Source organism: Nomascus leucogenys, chromosome 22a, assembly GCF_006542625.1.
Source record: "Nomascus leucogenys isolate Asia chromosome 22a, Asia_NLE_v1, whole genome shotgun sequence".
Lineage (NCBI taxonomy): Eukaryota > Metazoa > Chordata > Mammalia > Primates > Hylobatidae > Nomascus > Nomascus leucogenys.
Window position 1 is genome coordinate 11586361 of NC_044402.1, and position 22140 is coordinate 11608500.

Below are 22140 nucleotides of genomic sequence, written 5' to 3' on the forward strand. Positions count from 1 at the left end.
AATAATCAAAATAAAAATCAGGTTAGATACAGATGAATTAGTGAGACAGAAGGTGTATTAGAATAAAACACTGATGAATCACAAACAGAAAAAAGGATGGAAAAGAAAGAAAAGAAGATAAAGGACAGGGAAATACTATTAAAAGATCTAATATATATAAAATTGGAGTCTTAGAAAGAGGAGAGAGAGAAGATTAGGCAGAGGCACATGTAAAAAGATATCTGAGAATTTTTCAAAACTGGCCAAAGAAAATAAGCCAGAGTCAAGAAGCCATAAATATGCCTCCATATTTCTAGAAATCTACAGATACAGTGTAAAATCCTATGCTAATAAAAACATCTATTTAAAATGCATGTGGAAGACATTTTCAAACAGACAAAAACAAAGATAATTTGTTACCAGCAGACTTGTACTGAATACTAAAAGGTGTTCTTCAGGCAGAAAAAAAAAAGATTCCAAATGGAAATACTATAGGTAATAAAAAATGATAGCTATGTGGGTAAATCTAAATAGATATTGATTAGATAAAACAACAATATCTAGGAGACCTGAAATATATAAATAAAATAGCTAACAACAATAACATGTAAGTCAGAAGAGGATTAAATAGAGAGCTGGAAGGTTCTTATTATCTAGGAAGAGGGTAAAAATACCAATGAAATTTGACTTTGATAATATGTCCTTTTTGTAATGTCTAAGGTCACTAACACAAGAAAAGTAAAAGAGTCTGTAACTTCCAAGCTAACAGAAGAGGGGGAAAGTGAAATAATAAAACTACTTAATCAATTCAAATAAAATAAATAAGAGAAATAGAAACATAGAGCAGTTGGCAAAAAGAAAAGCAAACTGTAAGATGACCTATGCAATTACATTAAATGTAAATGGGAAAAATATTCTAATTAAAAAACAGTGTGAGATTGGATTAAAAAACAAAACCCAATCATGTTGTTTACAAAATAAAATCTAAAATATCAGGAGAAGCCACAGAGTCGAAGAAGAAATTTCAACACATAACCAGAATATGTAAAGTATTGTATCATTGAATGGGTTATACCACAATTGACTTATCCATCAACAGTTGACTGATATTTGGGTTGTCTCCAGTTTTAGCTATAGCAAGTAAAGCTGCAATGAACATTCACGTGTAAGACTTTATATGAAAAGATGCTTCATTTTCTCTTAATCTTTAGGAGTTAAACAGCTTAGTAATATAGTAGATGTATGTTTAAATTTTTGAGAACCTGTTTTCTAAAGTTGTAGCATTTTACATTCCCACCAACAGTGTAAGGGAGTTTGAGTTGCTCTACAGTCTTCCACAATACTTCGTATGGTCAATTGCTGTTTTTTGTTTGTTTTTTGTTATTTTTAGTACAGATATTTTAACAAGTGTTGGAGATTTACTTGCATTTTCCTAATGACTAATGATGTTGAACATCTTTTCTTATGTATAATGGCCATCTGCAAATGCTCTTTGGTGAAGCATCTTAAAAATTTTTCCGTATTTCTAAAAATTGGGTTGTTTTATTATTGTGTTTTGAGTTTTTTATGTATTCTGAACACAGTCCTTTGTCATCTATGTGATTTACAAATATTTTCTCCCATTCTGACTTGTCTTTTCATTCACTTAATAGTGTCTTCTGAAGAACAGATCTAATTTATCAAATTTTTCTTCTAAGGATCATGCTTCTAGAGTCATATGTAAGAAACTTTTACCTAACCCAAGGTCACAAAGATTTTCTCTTATGGTTTTCTCTAGAAGTTTTAATAATTTCAGTCTTTAACATTTAGGTCTATGATCTATTTAATCTTTTGCATATGGAGCAAGGTATGGATTTATTTTTCAAACTGAGCATCATCATTTGTTGAAAAGCCTATCCTCTCCATAATGAATTGCCTTTGCCCCTGTGTCAAAAACAAACTGACAATTTGTGGGGTAGGTGTGAGGTTTTTTAAACTTTCTCTATATCTCATTGATTACTTTATCTGTCTTTACACCAATCATACAGTATTAATTGCTGTGGCTATATATTATGTCTTGAAATCAGGTAATATAAGTCCTCCAATTTTGTTCCTATTTTTCAAAGTTGTTTTGGCTATTCTAGGTCCTTTACATTCTCATATGAATCTTAGAATGAATTAGTTTGTCATTTCCTACAAAAACCTAACCTACTTGAATTTTGGTTATTTTGCATTAAACATACGCATTGATCTGGGGCAAACTGACATCTTAACAATATTGAGTCTTCTGATCCACGAATATGATCTATATTTCAGTTCACTTAGTTCTCTCATTATTTCCTCTCAGAAATGTTCTATAGTCTTCAGTTTATAGATCTTATGTAACATTTACCAGATTTATCACTAAGTATACATATTTTAATGCTATTTTGATAGTTTAAGAAAAACTTCAATTTCCAATTGTTGGTTGCTGGTTTGTAGAAACACAGTTGATTTTTGTATATCGATCTTATATCCCATAACCTTTCTATACTTGCTTGGAAGTTCCAGTATTTTTCTTTTGTAGGTTCCTACATATGATAATGTTATCTGAGAAAAAAAGACAGCTTTACTTCTTTCTCTGCAATGTGAATGCCTTTTCTTTTTGTTGCCTTACTGTACTGGCTAGAATGTCCAGTATACTGTTAAACAAAAGTGGTAAGAGCAGACACTTTTGGCCTTTTCCTGATCTTAGGAAAAAGTCTTTCACCTTTAAATGAACCTGTAGGTTTCTCACAGAGGAAGCTCCCATCTATTCCTAGTTTACTGAGTTGTGAGGTTATTTATTTATTTATTTATTTATGAGATGGAGTCTCACTCTGTCGCCCAGGCTGGAATGCAGTGGCAAAATCTCGGCTCACTGCAACCTCTGCCTCCCAGGTTCAAGCAATTCTCCTGCCTCAGCTTCCCAAGTAGCTGGGATTACAGACACTTGCCATCATGCCCGGCTAATTTTTGTATTTTTAGTAGAGATGGGGTTTCACCATGTTGGCCAGGCTGGTCTCGAACTCCTGACTTCATGATCCACCTGCCTCGGCCTCCCAAAGTGCTAGGATTACAGGTGTGAGCCACCATGCCAGGCCTTATTTTATTTTAAGACAGGGTCTCACTATCTTGCCTAGACTTAAACTGTTGGGCTCAAGAGATCCTCCAGCCTCAGCCTCCTAATAGCTGGGATTACAGGTGTGTGTCATCACACCTGGCTAAGATTTTTTTTTTTTCCAGAAATAGTTGTTGGATTTTGTCATATACTTTTTCTAAATCTACTGAGATGATTAGATGGTGGTGTTCCTTTTTTAGTCTTCTGATAAGATTTATACTGATTAGTTTTTAAATTTTGAAACAATCTTGAATTCCTGAGATAGACCCTGACTAGTCATAACGTATTATCATCCTTTTGATATATTGTTGGATTTGATTTCTCATTTTTTGGGTGTTTGCATCTACGCTCATGAGTATATATACATCAGGGTAATGTTGGGCCTGAAAGTTTATCAGGAAGTTCTTACCTCCTCCTCTATTTTCTGAAAGAATTTGTGTAGAATTGTTATTTCCTTTGCATTTACCCTAATTTTTTACCATTTCCAGTGCTCTTCATTTATTCATGTAAATCAATTTCCATCTGGTATCACATTACTTTTACCTAAAGAATTTCCTTTACAACTGGGCACGGTAACTCACATCTGTAATCCCAGCACTTTTGGGGGCGGATCACCTGAGGTTAGGAGTTCAAGACCAATCTGGCCAACATGGTGAAACCCTGTCTCTACTAAAAATATAAAAATTAGCTGGGCATGGCAGCAGGCGCCTGCACCTGTTCCCAGCTACTTGGGAAGCTGAGGCAGGAGAATCGCTTGAACCCAGGAGACAGAGGTTGCAGTGAGCCAAGATCGTGCCATTGCACTCCAGCCTGGGCAACAAGAGTGAAACTCCATCTCAAAAAAAAAAAAGATTTTCCTTTACCATTTCTTGTGGTATAGATTTGATATAATTAATTCTCTCAATTTGTTTATCTAAAAAAGCTACTTTGTCTCTCGAAAGGTCTTTTAACTGGGTATATATTTCAGTTGACTTTTTAATTTTTGCTTTTCACTTTCAGTACTTTTAATGTATATTCTTTTGTCCTCTAGACTACATAGTTTCTGATCAGAAGCCTGTTCAATTGTCACCTTTGTCTCTGATCACTTCCAAGATTATTCCTTTTTTTATTTTCAGCAGTTTATGAGGTGTCTAGGGGTGAGGGTGTGTGTGTGTGTGTGCATGCACGCGGTGTCTAGGGGTGAGGGTGTGTATGTGTGTGTGCGCGCGCACGCATTTATCCTGCTTGGAGTCCTCTGGTCTTCTTAGATCTATGCTTTGTCCTGGCTAGTATTTCTTTAAATAATTCTTCCTTCCCATTTCTCTTTTCTCATTCTGAGATGTCGATCGCATATATATTAGATCTTTTTATGCTGTCTCAAAGCCATTGGATGTTCTCTTCTCATTTTTCACTCTTTTCTATCTCTATGTTTCAGTTTGGATAATTTCTATTTTCAAGTTCACTGATTCTTTCACCAGACATGTTCAAACTCCTGATAAGCCCATTAAAGAAATGCTTCATCTTAGATATCATCTTTTTTATTTCCAGCATTTTTTTTTTCATTTGAGACAGTGTTTTGCTCTTGTTGCCTATGCTAGAGTGCAATGGCGCAATCTCGGCTCACCACAACCTCCGCCTCCCAGGTTCAAGCGATTCTCCTGCCTCAGCCTCCTGAGTAGCTGGGATTACAGGGATATGCCACCACGCCCGGCTAATTTCGTATTTTTACTAGAGATGGGGTTTCTCCATGTTGGTCAGGCTGGTCTCAAACTCCTGACCTCAGGTGATCCGCCCACCTCAGCCTCCCAAGGTGCTCGGATTACAGGCGTGAGCCACCACGCCTGGCCTATTTCTAGCATTTTCATTTGATTATTTTATAGATCCTCTCTATGTTGAAATGCCCTATACATCCAGGCATGTTGTTTTTTCAGTGGATTTTTTTTACCATATAAATCATAGTTACTTTAAATTCCCTAATACTTCCAATATCTGGGTCATCTCTGACACTAGACCTGTTGTTGTTTTATGTTTTGGTAAGTCTTCTTATTTTGTGTGCCCAGAAATTTTTGATTTTGAAATGTTGAATGCTGGATATTCAGTGACGATAGGGGCAACAGTATTTATGCTCAGAAATGAACATTCCTCCTCTGCTAGGCTGTTAAGTACAGGGGGTTGAATAATCAGTCTAGTTAGCAGTTGAGCTGGGTTTGAGGATTTTTGTTGCTATGGCAATCACAGCACCACAGGTTTCAAACATCCAATAGTGGGCCACTATTATCTTTTGTTTAACGTGCAGCCTCAGATGCCAAAGGGTTTTCCTCAGTGTTCCTGCTCCACCCTCAGTTTTCAGCAGGGGGTCTCTCTCCACACTCTTGTCCCTTCGCTAGTAGTAGACAACTGTTGCTTGTTACTACACATTAGGCTAATGGTGGATGTAGAGTATTCTCAGGTATCTTGGTGTAGCCTCATCTTAGGTAGGGGGTCTTTGAGCCTGGGCCTCAGGAATGTAACTTTTTCAGTGTTCCTGTCCTATAACTTTGTATCTTGGGGTGCGGGAGGGGGACCTTTGCCAGGGTCAAGTTTCTTGCCCTATCCCCACTGGTGGCAGACCTCTGCTTTTTATCAGTACAGGGTCGTAGGTCTAACATCTCCTGCCTTCCACACTCAGCCCCTAGTGTCAAAAGGCTTATGCTCCCACCTTTCTCCCAGAAATAAGTGATCTTTGCATGGTCCTGGAGGAGTGAGGGTTTTCTACCTCTCTTCCAGAAGCAAGTGGGTTTTGCTCCTACCACACCCACCGAAGCAATGGCACTTCACCTGGGCTGTAGAACAGAAAAGTTCACTGCTTCTCCCTACACAGCTTAGACTTTTGCTTCATAAAGGAGGTTTTCAGGAAATGGGCAGAGTTGGTTCCTGTCCCTCAGGAACAGCTCATCACCACCACAACTTTATCACCAAGGGAGATGCTCTCCAATCTCCTGCCTTGTCCCCCACTCTTTCTCACAGAGCAAACAGTGGAGACGTATGAAAAAGAGCTTGCAAATGGATGCAAAGCTCCTCTGTGTCTAAGCTACAAGTTATCCTAAACACATAAACCGTGCAAGCCCACAGTCCCCCTTTTCTTTTTTTATTATTATTATTATATTTTAAGTTTTAGGGTACACATGCACAATGTGCAGGTTTGTTACATATGTATCCATGTGCCATGTTGGTGCACTGCACCCATTAACTCGTCATTCAGCATTAGGTATATCTCCTAATGCTGTCCCTCCCCCCACCCCCGACCCCACAACAGTCCCCGGAGTATGATGTTCCCCTTCCTGTGTCCATGTGTTCTCATTGTTCAATTCCCACCTATGAGTGAGAACATGCGGTGTTTGGTTTTCTGTCCTTGCGATAGTTTACTGAGAATGATGGTTTCCAGTTTCATCCATGTCCCTACAAAGGACATGAACTCATCATTTTTTATGGCTGCATAGGGTGTATATGTGCCACATTTTCTTAATCCAGTCTATCATTGTTGGACATTTGGGTTGGTTCCAAGTCTTTGCTATTGTGTATAGTGCCGCAATAAATATACATGTGCATGTGTCTTTATAGCAGCATGATTTATAGTCCTTTGGGTATATACCCAGTAATGGGACGGCTGGGTCAAATGGTATTTCTAGTTCTAGATCCCTGAGGAATCGCCACACTGACTTCCACAATGGTTGAACTAGTTTACAGTCCCACCAACAGTGTAAAAGTGTTCCTATTTCTCCACATCCTCTCCAGCACCTGTTGTTTCCTGACTTTTTAATGATGGCCATTATAACTGGTGTGAGATCGTATCTCATTGTGGTTTTGATTTGCATTTCTCTGATGGTCAGTGATGATGAGCATTTTTTCCTGTGTTTTTTGGCTGCATAAATGTCTTCTTTTGAGAAGTGTCTGTTCATGTCCTTTGCCCACTTTTTGATGGGGTTGTTTGTTTTTTTCTTGTAAATTTGTTTGAGTTCATTGTAGATTCTGGATATTAGCCCTTTGTCAGATGAGTAGGTTGTGAAAATTTTCCCCCATTTTGTAGGTTGCCTGTTCACTCTGATGGTAGTTTCTTTTGCTGTGCGGAAGCTCTTTAGTTTAATTAGATCCCATTTGTCAATTTTGGCTTTTGTTGCCATTGCTTTTGATGTTTTAGACATGAAGTCCTTGCCCATGCCTATGTACTGAATGGTATTGCCTAGGTTTTCTTCTAGGGTTTTTATGGTTTTAGGTCTAACATGTAAGTCTTTAATCCATCTTGAATTAATTTTTGTATAAGTTATAAGGAAGGGATCCAGTTTCAGCTTTCTATATATGGCTAGCTAGTTTTCCCAGCACCATTTATTAAATAGGGAATCCTTTCCCCATTGCTTGTTTTTGTCAGGTTTGTCAAAGATCAGATAGTTGTAGATATGTGGCATTATTTCTGAGGGCTCTGTTCTGATCCATTGATCTATGTCTCTGTTGTGGTACCAGTACCATGCTGTTTTGGTTACTGTGGCCTTGTAGTATAGTTTGAAGTCAGGTAGCATGATGCCTCCAGCTTTGTTCTTTTGGCTTAGGATTGACTTGGCGATGCGGGCTCTTTTTTGGTTCCATATGAACTTTAAAGTAGTTTTTTCCAATTCTGTGAAGAAAGTCATTGGTAGCTTGATGGGGATGGCATTGAATCTATAAATTACCTTGGGCAGTATGGACATTTTCACGATATTGATTCTTCCAACCCACGAGCATGGAATGTTCTTCCATTTGTTTGTCTCCCCTTTTATTTCATTGAATAGTGGTTTGTAGTTCTCCTTGAAGAGGTCCTTCACGTCCCTTGTAAGTTGGATTCCTAGGTATTTTATTCTCTTTGAAGCAATTGTGAATGGGAGTTCACTCATGATTTGGCTCTCTGTCTGTGATTGGTGTACAAGAATGCTTGTGATTTTTGTACATTGATTTTGTATTCTGAGACTTTGCTGAAGTTGCTTATCAGCTTGAGGAGATTTTGGGCTGAGACAATGGGGTTTTCTAGATATACAATCATATCATCTGCAAACAGGGACAATTTGACTTCCTCTTTTCCTAATTGAATGCCCTTTATTTCCTTCTCCGGCCTGATTGCCCTGGCCAGAACTTCCAGCACTATGTTGAATAGGAGTGGTGAGAGAGGGCATCCCTGTCTTGTGCCAGTTTTCAAAGGGAATGCTTCCAGTTTTTGCCCATTCAGTATGATATTGGCTGTGGGTTTGTCATAGATAGCTCTTATTATTTTGAGATACGTCACATCGATACCTAATTTATTGAGAGTTTTTAGCATGAAGGGTTGTTGAATTTTGTCAAAGGCCTTTTCTGCATCTATTGAGATAATCATGTGGTTTTTGTCTTTGGTTCTGTTTATATGTTGGATTACATTTATTGATTTGCATATGTTGAACCAGCCTTGCATCCTGGGGAGGAAGCCCACTTGATCATGGTGGATAAGCTTTTTGATGTACTGCTGGATTCAGTTTGCCAGTATTTTATTGAGGATTTTTGCATCAATGTTCATCAAGGATATTGGTCTGAAATTCTCTTTTTTGGTTGTGTCTCTGCCAGGCTTTGGTATCAGGATGATGCTGGCCTCATAAAATGTGTTAGGGAGGATTCCCTCTTTTTCTATCGATTGGAATAGTTTCAGAAGGAATGGTACCAGTTCCTCCTTGCACCTCTGGTAGAATTCGGCTGTGAATCCATCAGGTCCTGGACTCTTTTTGGTTAGTAAGCTATTGATTATTGCCACAATTTCAGAGCCTGTTATTGGTCTATTCAGAGATTCAACTTCTTCCTGGTTTAGTCTTGGGAGGGTGTATTTGTCGAGGAATTTATCCATTTCTTCTAGATTTTCTAGTTTATTTGCGTAGAGGTGTTTGTAGTATTCTCTGATGGTAGATTGTATTTCTGTGGGATCGGGGGTGATATCCCCTTTATCATTTTTTATTGTGTCTATTTGATTCTTCTCTCTTTTCTTCTTTATTAGTCTTGCTAGCGGTCTATCAATTTTGTTGATCTTTTCAAAAAACCAGCTCCTGGATTCATTACTTTTTTGAAGGGTTTTTTGTGTCTCTATTTCCTTCAGTTCTGCTCTGATTTTAGTTATTTCTTGCCTTCTGCTAGCTTTTGAATGTGTTTGCTCTTGCTTTTCTAGTTCTTTTAATTGTGATGTTAGGGTGTCAATTTTGGATCTTTCCTGCTTTCTCTTGTGGGCATTTAGTGCTATAAATTTCCCTCTACACACTGCTTTGAATGTGTCCCAGAGATTCTGGTATGTTGTGTCTTTGTTCTCGTTGGTTTCAAAGAACATCTTTATTTCTGCCTTCATTTCGTTATGTACCCAGTTTTTTCAGGAGCAGGTTGTTCAGTTTCCATGTAGTTGAGCAGTTTTGAGTGAGTTTCTTAATCCTGAGTTCTAATTTGATTGCACTGTGGTCTGAGAGACAGTTTGTTATAATTTCTGTTCCTTTACATTTGCTGAGGAGAGCTTTACTTCCAACTATGTGGTCAATTTTGGAACAAGTGTGGTGTGGTGCTGAAAAAAATGTGTATTCTGTTGATTTGGGGTGGAGAGTTCTGTAGATGTCTATTAGGTCCGCTTGGTGCAGAGCTGAGTTCAATTCCTGGGTATCCTTGTTAACTTTCTGTCACGTTGATCTGTCTAATGTTGACAGTGGGGTGTTAAAATCTCCCATTATTATTGTGTGGGAGTTCAAGTCTCTTTGTAGGTCACTCAGGACTTGCTTTATGAATCTGGATGCTCCTGTGTTGGGTGCATATATATTTAGGATAGTTAGCTCTTCTTGTTGAATTGATCCCTTTACCATTATGTAATGGCCTTCTTTGTCTCTTTTAATCTTTGTTGGTTTAAAGTCTATTTTATCAGAGACTAGGATTGCAACCCCTGCCTTTTTTTGTTTTCCATTTGCTTGGTACATCTTCCTCCATCCCTTTATTTTGAGTCTATGTGTGTCTCTGCACGTGAGATGGGTTTCCTGAATACAGCACACTGATGGGTCTTGACTCCTTATCCCTTTAAAAATTTGTTAAAATCTTAGCTGATACTGCTAACTGCTTTATGTGGTGGGCACCTCTTCCTCCTATGCTCTGCCAAGTCAGTGTTCCTGTGTCCCATCTATCCTTAGAGGGGTGTGTTACTCTTGTGAATTCAGCTCACTTGGCTGCCTTGTGACCAACTCTGATGTGCTCAAGAAGTTATGACTGTGTGTATTTTGTGGATAACCTACTGTTACTAGAATGCGAGTAATGTTCTCTTGCAGCTTTCTATATCCTAAATGGAAGTGAAATGGATTGCTTTGTTTTTGAGTAAATGTTTCATAGAACTTTAATTATTATTGTGAAGTAATTAGTAATGTCAATCTATTTTGTCCTTAAATACAAATAGATATATATGTAAAAAGAAAAAGCATAAAAGACATTATTCTCAAAATGCATAGCATTAAATGTACCTTTATTTTTTAAGCTGTAAACCATAGAACAGTTTGTATCAATCTGTTCATCTCTAATTCCTTTCATTAATACTTTTCTTTTCTGAGTGAAATAAAAAAATAAGTTATATAATTTTATGCTTCCTAAGCCACAAGACCTCTTAATTCTGACCCTGATGATTATCTTCTATCAACCTTACGTTATAGGAATTATTTCACTTTCTTATTTACATTCTTTCCTAACAGTGTCCCTAAATGTTTAGCCTGTCTAAAGAACACTATATTGCAGGCTTTTTATTATCCATAAGGGTCTGGAACATCATGATCTGCTTATTATGCTTATCTCAAAACACATCACCTTCAATGAGGAAGACAAATGCCTGTTTTCTTAGCTGCAAACCAAAGAAGAAAGAAATCTGTATCATTTGTTTATGCTCTTTAATTCCTTTAGTCAAGACTATTTCTTTTTCTTGGTGAACTATAAGAATACATTACATACTTTCACGCTTCCTAGAAATCTCCCAACAAAATATTCATAAACACTGAATTTTTTAGGCCTAGACTTTCCCAACTGTAAAATGAGTATAAATACATTACATGGAGCTGTTAGGAGGATTTTTTTAAGCATATATCTAAAGCATTAAGCATAGTGCCTGGCCTACAGTGTTCCACACATTATTACAGCTTGAGTGTCCCTTATCCCAAATGCTTGTAACCAGAAGTGTTTCAGATTTTGAATGTTTTGGGATTTTGGAATATTTGCATATTCATAATGAAATATCTTGGGGATAGGACCCAAGTCTAAATATGAAATTCATTTGTTTCATATACATCTTATACACATAGGCTGAATGTAATTTTATACAATATTTTAAATAATTTTGTGCATGCAACTAAGTTTTGACTGCATTTTGACTTTAACTGCACCTCATCACATGAGGTCAGATGGGGAGTTTTCTACTTGTAGCACCATGTTTATGCTCAAAAAGCTTCAAATTTTGGAGCATTTTGATTTTTGATTTGAGGATTAGGAATGCTCAATCTGTGTTTGTCCACTTAACTATGCTACTTGAAACAGGACTTTTAAAAAAGTAAAGTTCAGCTTTGTATTTACAAATGTATTTATAAAGTAAATGCTTTCTGTAAAAATTCTAGAATAAGATGTTTAAAAAAACTACCCATACACAGGAGATACAAAATTCTACAATAAATAATCATATTAGGAGAAATTTATTATTTTTTCATATTATTTCTTTTTCTTTTTTTTTTGTTTTGTTTTGTTTTTTAGAGGCAAGGTCTTGCTATGCTGCCCCAGCTGGAGTGCAGTCAGTAACCATTCACTGCAGCCTCAAACTCCTGGGCCCCAGCCTCCAGAGTAGCTGAGACTATGGGCACACACCGAAATAAAAGAAAATCACATTTCACATTGATTATGTCCCTTTTATCCTTTCTTTATTATAGATTGCCCGAATCCTCTCCAAACCCCCAAAAAGTCTCTCTCGAACATAAATCAGCGTTATATACCATTCTACATGTATGTGTCAAATTTCCAAACATATTCTGTTCCTATTTCTCATCCAAGAATGCCATCAGTGGATCAGGCCAATGTTCCCTTGGTCTTTCAGGTAGATATTTATATTGTCTCTAAATGTTAAGTTCAATGAACACTCATTTACAAAATTTTTTTGAGTGCCTATTATCTGCCAGGCACTATTCTAGGTTCTGGGGGTATAGTGAGAAACTAGACTGACAAATATCCTGCCCTTATGAAAGAAAGGGAAAAGACTGGCAGATGATGAGGTCACAAAGGTAGATGGGGGTGATTTAAGGACATGGCAGGGGGTCGTATTTTATCTGAAATGGGAAGTCACTTTCATTAGTTTCCTGTGGCTGCTGTAACAAATTACCACAAACTGAGTGGCTTAAAACAACAGCTATTTCTTCTCTCACAGGTCTGGAGGCCAGAATTTCAAAATCAGTATCACCTGGTCAAAATCAAAGTGTTGGCAAGGCCACATTCCATCTAGAGGCTCTGGGGTAGAATCTGCTTTTTGCTTCTTTCAGCTTTTGGTGGTTGCTATCATTCCTTGGCTTGTGGCCACATCACTCCAATCTCTACTTCCATCTTCACATTGCATTCTTCTACATGTATGTGTCAACTCTCCTCTGCCTTCTTATAAGGACACATGTGATGGCATTTAGACCACCACCCCAATAATCCAGGATAATCTCCCAATCTCAAGATCCTTAACTATATCTGTAAAGACCCTTTTTCCAAATAAGGTAACATTTACAATTTCTAGGGATTAGGGCCCAATATCTTTTGGAAAGGAGCATGATTCTACCTACCACACCACTTAAGTAATTTTCATGCAAGTGGGAGACAAGATATGATTGATGCTTTTTAAAAGATCTCTCTGGGTGAGTTTGCTCTAGGAGGCAAAATGGAAGCAACAGATTCAGTGAGGAGGCTGCTGTAGTACAGACAGGAGATGATTAAGTCTTGAGACATTAAATTACACATTTTATATCTGTTACAGTCATGATCAGCTAGCTAATGAGCAGTAAAGAGTGAGGACTCAGGACTCAGACTTCCTGTTTAAACCTAATTATACCACTTGCAAGCTTTGTGACTTTGAGCAAGTTACTTAACTAAGTTGTTTCTTCCACAGTCAAGTGATCATTATGGAACCACTATGACTATTCAGATTAAAATGTGTAGAATATCTGACAGAATACAGTGCCTGACACATAGTAAGACCTCAATAAATATTTGCTATGTTATTTTTATCTGTGCCTGGAATTGCTCAATTTCTATTATATAATTTTATGACATATATTATGGTTGCCAAAATGTAAGTGTAAAAACAACTAAATAAATTTAATAACTCGATAAGTAGAGAGTGTTTTTTGCATTGGACTGTAATGGAATCACCTTCGTTATATGGTGTAATTATATCGCTATTATTCTGAATTTTATAAAAGGCCATGGTATAATATTTTCAATATTTATCTTGACAATCAAATTCTTTCACTTCTAGATAACAAGAAGTTCAAATCAAATATTGAAGTCTAACAAACATCTAAGATTTCAATTTAATATACTGTGGAAAAAGAATTAAAACTTAATAAAACCACAGGAAAAAAATTCTTTAATAGATACCCTAGGATTAAATCATGCAACATGAATATATGGTAAGAACTATATTTTAAAATGTCTCCACATTTAGGAAATTTAAATTGGAGGTCAAAATATTTCCTTTCTAAATTTCTAGCTAAATTTAACCTTGAGATGAGTGGCCTAACTTCACTACCATTCATTGCACACTTTGCACACAATTTAGAAAATAAATTGGGGAAATACTATGGATTGGCTTAATTCTATTTTTCTTACTTTCTATTTTTCTTCTTTTGTTAGTTATTCTAGACAGCAATCTCAATCTGATGGATTAGCTCAATTGTAACACTAACTCTGTTTCTGACATTTTATTTTTAAACGTTAAATTCCTTTATCTCTAAAACAGTGAAAATAGCAACCTATTTTTTAAATCACTTTTCAATTAATCCATTATCATAAGAACAAAATGCAAATGCAATAAAACAAAAATATCACTGGTGAAAGTTTATAATACATAAGGCCAGCAAAATCTCCATTACTTCATCTGATATTCTTAAAGGTAAAGACAAGGTAAAAAGTGAGCTCTAAAAGCTGCACACACTACTATTATAAATGTGGTAAAAATCTTGGTATTAACTTCTTGCATAAAATATGTATTGTTCATATCTTTAAATTATCTAAATGTAAATCATTCATAAAAGACTAGTATTATCTAGTACACAAATTATTTTCCTTATGAATTTAACAGACTATCAACTATAACTGAAAACCAGCAGAACCATAGCATGGTCAAGCCAGAAATCTGGAAGTCATCTCTCACTTCACAAACCCAATCTGTTATGAAATTCTGCTCATTCTACCTTAACCCATGTATCTCAGATACGTCCACTGCTCTCTACTGTCTTAATTAGTTGTGCTCATACTAGCTATGAGGGCCAGTACTGAAGCTTCCTAACTATCCCACTCCAATCTATTCTCCATACCATAACCAAAATGATCACTGTGAAATAGAAACACAATTAAGTCACTGCCTGCTTTAAAGCCTTCAACGACTTTTCACTGTCCCAAGAATGAAAACCAATGTTTGCATGCTCTGTCATCAACCATTTCTCTAACCTCTTCTCAATCACATCCCACCCCATCCACTGGGTCCAAAACACACCTGTCTCTCTCAGTCCCACCCAGCTCTTTCAACTTAGGGCTAATTACCGTTCTCTCCACCTGAACTACTTGGTCCTGACTCTCAAATGGCTGCTTCTTTCCATCCCTTCAGTTTTCTGCTCCTCAGAAAGGCATTCCTTGCCATCCCAATGCACAGCAGGTGCCCTCGTTACTATATTACTTTATCTCATCAATTCATGTTCTGTACACTCAGAGTGCTTATCACAAATGACCATTATACCTTTCTTGGGTGGGTAGGGATTTACTTGTTTAATGTCTGTTTCTCCATCTGAACCGTAGCCTCCTCCTTGAGGGCAAGTCCCCTATCTTTTGTTCACTTCTATTTTCCCAGTGCTTAGAACAGTGCCTGCCTTATAAAAGGACTCAGTAAATATTTATGAATGAATGAGAATGCCATTATTACTAAATGCTCAAGATCACTTTCTTTTTAAAAATTGAGAAATCATGGCCAAGCAAAAGTAAATAAAGCAGTTATCCAAGATGTTGTCAGCATTTCATCACTGGAAAGTAAACACTCACAGAAGTGAGGTGGAATTGACAAAGGTGCTAACCAGGAGTACCAGTAAGTCATGACAAAATCTGAATACAATGAATTTAAAATAATATGCACAGAAACACAGATTTTATCATTTGAAATGGGAGTAATTAAATGTTTGGCTGTCTACAGTATATATTAGACTATCAATAAAAGTCATTATTTTTGGGGTTACCCCCATAAAGCCCTTCTCATTTGCCTTATTCTTCAGCATTTTTACATCAAATCAGAAGCACACAATACTCTATTATACTTGTTCTCTCACTGTTTTCCACGGTCACTAGACCTTCCTAATATACAGTCTAATCTGGACTCTTCTACCTTTTTGGTATCTCTTTTAAACGGAGTACAGCAAGACGATGGTCCTAAATAAATGGTTGCATGTTAATTAGTAAAATAAATGGGTGAAATCATTCACCTATAAATAAAGGTTTCCTTAGCACATATTCATTAGTATATACTACCTTTGTATCCATTATTCAGTTAATATACTCTGTATTATGGATTAATTTTTATTACTTTTAAAGCTTATTAAAACCATATCTTCTATAACTCAGGCATACCTTACGGTTTCAAAAGATACATTTGATTCTTTGTATAAATATGCTATACATATGAGTGTATAATATTCTTTATACACTCCCATGAAATTAAGGTTTTGGGGGAGCTGTTACTTAATTTCCTTTATTGTGAACTCAACAAAAGGATTTTTGCAAAGTAATTTAGAGACCTCTAAAGTTCACTGCTCTCTTTCATCTTTTATTCTTGCATATGAAACTTTGGATATCTAATATGCTTTCTGTGGACCAGATTTCACCTGCTCAATGCAGAGTGTGCAGCATGCAATATTCTTAGCTATAAATCTAATTTGCTTACTTACATTAACTCTGTAGCCAAGAGGACCTAAATACCTGTTCCTTTCTGCTATTGTTTAACTGGCACTTCCAGGTGTCATGCTGACAAGTGTAGGTCAGTTAGTATCACTGAAATTGAATGTAAAAATAAACCTGGTCTGTGTGGGCCTAATTCCTTTGAAATTATGGCATGATTCTGGGAAAAACAGATATAAAAAAGCTTGATTTGCTTTTGAATCACATGCAATGCCAAAATAAATATCATCTTAATTCACCATTGGAATCAGTCAAAACGTTCATAGTGCCTGCATAGGTGGGCATCTCATGAAAATAACATGGTATGTCCCTGATCTAAATCACAGTAACTAGAACCATGCTACACATGCCTAAAAATAAAACTCAAGGACTCAATAATAACTTCAGTATTTTAAACACATAAATTAAAAATTATGAGAAGAGCTATATCCAAATAAAAAAACAAAGCAAAATCTACCAACCTCTATTAGCAAACATAATCCTCATTAGTATGTAACCTCACTGACCCCATTAGTAGGTAAACTCTTGGAGGACACACACACTGGTGTCTGTTTTGTTCATTCAAGTTCTTATAAAGAAAAGCACTTTGCATGTAAGTACAAATAAATAATTATTAAATATTTAATAGTTGAAATTATTTAATTTTATATTAATAATCAATAAATATTAAATAGAAGAACGAATGTAATAGTAGATCAAACATTTTTGTTCATAGCAGAAAAACTAATTCTGAAGAAATTTATAAAGCAATAAATTACATACACATCTAAAATTGTGATGGCTATAATTCAATCTTTATCTGATGATTCTTCAGAAGTCATCATAGGGTCAATTGTTAGGAATATCAGCTCAATTATATTATCAATGTTATACAAATACTATTAATATAGATTTAAGTCAACAGAATATTAAATACTTTTTTTTTAAGAATAATTAAGAGGTGTTTTTGAGCTACTAAAAACTACCTTTAGTAAAATGTCTCTACTGAGAAAATGACTAAAGAAATTTTACAACTTAAGATTTGGATTTCTCCATTTCCATCAGCTAATTTCCCTAAATATTTTCGTTATAATTCAAAATGTATATAATAACACTTCCTCCACTCAATTTTTAGGTGTAAAAGAGCAGCCATCAAAGCTCCAAAATCCTCTTTCAACAATGACAACATACTGCTGGGAAAAAATGGGAAACTCCAATCTTATTTCATACCAACTTACTCTGACTTTTGGCAACACTCTCCGAAGCGTCTCAGTGGGATTCTGTCGCATCAAAAATGGGAGATTTGCAATCACACTTGTTCCTTGGACATCCTGACCAGCACTTACAAAGAAAACACAAATTTAAAATTTATAATTACAAGCTGAATTCCTCTGCACAGTTATAAAAAGTATGGACTAATTGGAAAAATGACTACTTTGAATATTACACACTCAGACTTCTAAGTTTTAAGCCAGAAATACATCATTTAGATATAAAACTAAAACCAAAACTGAAATTTCATTAAGCAAATCTTATAATAAATACATGAAGATATTAATTATGCTTGTGCTGAAACAAGATTGTCTATTGTTTTATACGTCTTAAGTCTAAAAGTTTTGAGACTATTATTAAATACATATTTTTTAATTCTACCTCATTTTTTCCTGTGACCTGTCAGTTCGCCATACTTTATAAAAATATATAAATGGTAACATTTTATTATGGTAAAACATTAATAATCATAGCAACAGGGACAGCAATAAAATCAACTACAGCAAAATCATACAACTTTCTCTTGGTACAGTGAAATCATTTGTTGCACTAGATTTGACTCCATGTCAGAAACTTCTTAAAGATACACTCAATACTCTTAAAGATCAGCAGGGTATATTTACATAATTCCTTTTTAAATTAACGTTCATTAAGGAGTTATCAAAATAATCTCAGCAATACTCTAGTGGCCTAAATACCTTGAAAAAAATGTTCAGATTCTTCCAAAAAAAAACCATTTCCGCAAACAGCAAAAAACTGTTTTCAAATATAACCAAAGTGGCCTAAGTTCTGAAAGGACTTGAAGTATACATATATATATATATATACTTATATCTTATATACTTATATGTATCTTATACTTATATATATATCTTATATACTTATATATATATCTTATATACTTATAGATATATATATAAAAACATATATAGATATATATATCATAAGATTATATATGATTATATATAATCATAAGATTATATAATCTTATATATGGCTTATAGACTTATATATATCTTATATATATATCTTATATACTTATATATCTCATATACTTATAGATATATATATAGATAAAAACATATATAGATATATATATCAAAAAGATGCTAATAAACATGGCATCACTTCAGAGGGAAATTCTACCTGTTCTTAACTGACACCAATTTAAATATTGATTGCTGATTCCATAATATTTACTTATTGATTAGAATTATTTTTACTTATCTCTTCAAATGATTTGTAGTTATATGTACATAAGACTTTAATACATGTTTTACATAGTTTTTTAAATAATATTATTTTTGCTTCAGAGTAAGTTATATTAGAAAGAAACATATTCTGATTCTAAATGAAGCTGCCCTGTCATGAAGAAAGGCTTTTTCTGTTGCAATACGGCAAGCTATGAAATACAGGACATCATCATTCCACTGTTCTCATCACTCTCTAGGAGAATCCTTTAATAGACAAAATTCAGAAGGAATAGCAAAGGGTGTGAAATAGAGAACCCATGCCAAATGGAGAGAGGATCAAAAAAAGAAAAATTAAAGTTGCACAGAAAAATACTATTTGTAGTGAACTGAATGGTGGCCCCCTGAAAGATATGTCTACATCTTAATCCCAGAACCTGAGATTATTGTCCTAATTTTTAAAGGGCTCTTGAGATAAAGAGATTATCCTGGGTTATCCAAACTAGCTAGGCCCTAAATCCAACAGCAAGTGTCCTTAAAAGAGAAACTCACAGAATAAAACACAATAGATGGCCATTTGACCACAGATGCAGAAATTTGAGCAATACAGCCACAAGTCAGGGAATGGTGACAACCACCAAAAGTTGGAATAGGCAAGAATGGATTCTCCTCTAGATCCCTGCTGACATCTTGACTTCAGACTTCTGTTTTCTAGAACTGTGACAGAATAAATTTCTATTATTTTTAAGCCACCCAGTTTGCGGTAATTTGTTACAACAACCAGAGGAAATAAATTTACTACACTACTAAAGAACTGAAAGAGAATAATATGAAAGAAAAAGAAAATGACAATGCCTGGCCCAGGGTAGAGGTTCAATAAATATCTCTTGAAAACATGAATGAATAGACAGCTAACTAGATGAACAGATGTCAGGAAAATTCAATATTGAATGTTCAGTGAATTTTATTCACTAATTTGCAATTAAGATAAAAAAGGGTATAATCTCTAATACCTCACGGAGGTGAAAACAAAACTTTTCACAGGAAGCCAAGAAAAAGAAAACAGAAGCAAAAAAGAGAACAAATAAAAAATAAAATGACATACTTTAGCCTCAAAATATCAACAATTACATTAAATATAAGTGGTCTAAATATATCAATTTAAGACTGGAATTGGCAGAGTAGATTTTAAAAATGATTCGACTATGTACTGCCTACAAGCAACTCACTTCAAATATAACAGTATCAGTGGTTGAAAATAAAGAATGGAAAATAATGTATCATAGAAATGTGAATCAAAAGAAAGCAGGAGTGGCTATATGAATATCAAGTAAAGTAAATCTCAGAGAAGAGAAAATCACCAGAGACAGACAGGGACACTATAAAACAATAAAAGAGATGAATCCACCAAGAAATAGCAATCCTAAGTGTGCATACAACAAACTGAGTTGCAAAATATGTGATGCAAAAACTGATGAGACTGAAAAGAAAAACAGACAAATACACAGGTGCAGCTGGAAATTTCAGAACCCATCTCTCAACAACTGACAGAACTACACAGGGAATCAGCAAAGATATAGAAGAACTCAAGAATACCATCAACCAAGATTTAGTAGACATTTATAGAACACTCTATTCAACAAGAGCAGAATACACATTCCATTCAAGTGCCCAAAGAATATATATCAAGACAGACCACAAAACAAACCTCAACAAATTTTTGAAAATTTAAATAATACAGAATTTTCTCTAACCACAAAGGAATCAAACTAGAAGTTAGTAAAAGAAAGGTAACAGAAAAATCTCCCAACTCTTGGAAACTAAACAACAAACTTCTATATATTCCCATGAATCAAAGAGAAAGGTCTCACGGGAAATCAAAAAATACACTGAACTAATGAAAATAAAAACTCAACATTTGTGGGATACAGCTAACATATTCAAAGAGGGAAATGTAACCATTAGAAAAAAACGGAACATCTCAAATCAATAATCTAACTTTCCACTTCAAGAACCTAGAACAAAATAATCACAATACAAGCAGAAGAAACAAAGAGATGAGATTAATAATAAAAATAGAAAAAAATAAAGAAAAGGAAGGAAACAAAGACCTAGTTGTTTTAAAGATCAACAAAAATCAACTAACCTCAGCAAGAAAGACAAAAGAACAAGACATGAATTACCAACATCAGGATTGAAACGGTAGATATCTCTACAGACTGCAGAAATTAAAAGGATAATAAGTGAATGCTACGAATACTTCTATACATATAAATTTGAAAACTTAGACAAAATGGACCAATTCTTTGAAAAACATAGTCACAACTTATCCAACATGAAATAGATAATCCGAATGCTCCTACAACTATTAGAGAAATTGAATTAATATTTTCAAAGTCCTAAAAAAATTTTCCAGGCCCAGATGGTTTCAAAGAGAATACTACCAAACATTTAATGAAAAATTAACACTATTCTACACAATCTCTTCCAGAAAAGAGAAGAGGAGGTGGCACTTCCTAAATCACTTCATGAAGAAAAACTGCAAAGCAGTATACCTCATATATATAGATGCAAAAATATTTAACAAAATTTTAGCAATAATTATATACCATGATCAAATGAAGTTTATTGCAGGGATGCAAGGCTGGTTCAATATTAAAAATCAATGTACTCCATCATATTAACAGGCTAAAGAAGAAAAATATCACACGATCATACCAATTCAGAAAAAACATTTGACAAAAGTCAACACATGAACACTGAAATTACAAATTAAATATAATTTATAATCACTCCAAAAAACTAACAAAATATGTACAGAAGTTGTAGGTTGAAAATACACAATGCTGAAAGAAATCAAAGGATATCTAAGCAATTAGAGAGGCACACATTGGGAAATTCAGCATGGTAAATATGGCGATTCTCCCCAAAGTGGTATACAGCTTTAACACAATTCCTAGCAAAATACCAACAAGATTTTGGGAGACATAGATTATATATTTTCTAAATTTGTATGAAAAACCAAAGGAATGAGCATAGCTGAAACAATTTTAAAAAAGAGGAATGAAGTAGGAGGAATTGTGTCCACCCACTGTTAAGACTTATTATATAGCTATAGTAACCAAGACTGCACAGTATTGGTGGAGGCAGAGAGACACAGATCCACAGAACAGAAGAGAGAACCCATAAATAGACCCCCACACATATGCCCAACTGATTTTTGGCAACAGTGCAGAGACAATCCAGTAGACAAAAGATAGCCTTTTCATCAAATGGCACTGAAGCAACTAGATATCCACAGGTGTTTAAAATTAAAAAAAAAAAAAACTGACATGACCTATGCCTCACACTAACTAAAGTAAATCACAGACTTATACCTAAAACATAAAACTAATCACTTCTCAGCCTTTTCAC

The 22140-nt window shown here is 35.0% G+C and overlaps 1 protein-coding gene across 4 annotated transcripts in view; it reads right to left on the bottom strand.

The window, feature by feature from the left end:
• The window catches only part of PPP4R4 (protein phosphatase 4 regulatory subunit 4), a 121395-nt gene that overhangs the window by 69105 nt on the left and 30150 nt on the right, over positions 1-22140 (bottom strand). For all 4 annotated transcript variants that reach the window (XM_030803401.1, XM_030803400.1, XM_030803402.1 and 1 more), the window contains exon 3: positions 17503-17605. In XM_030803401.1, the coding sequence (XP_030659261.1) occupies positions 17503-17605 (103 nt within the window). The remainder of the gene's footprint in view (positions 1-17502; positions 17606-22140) is intronic.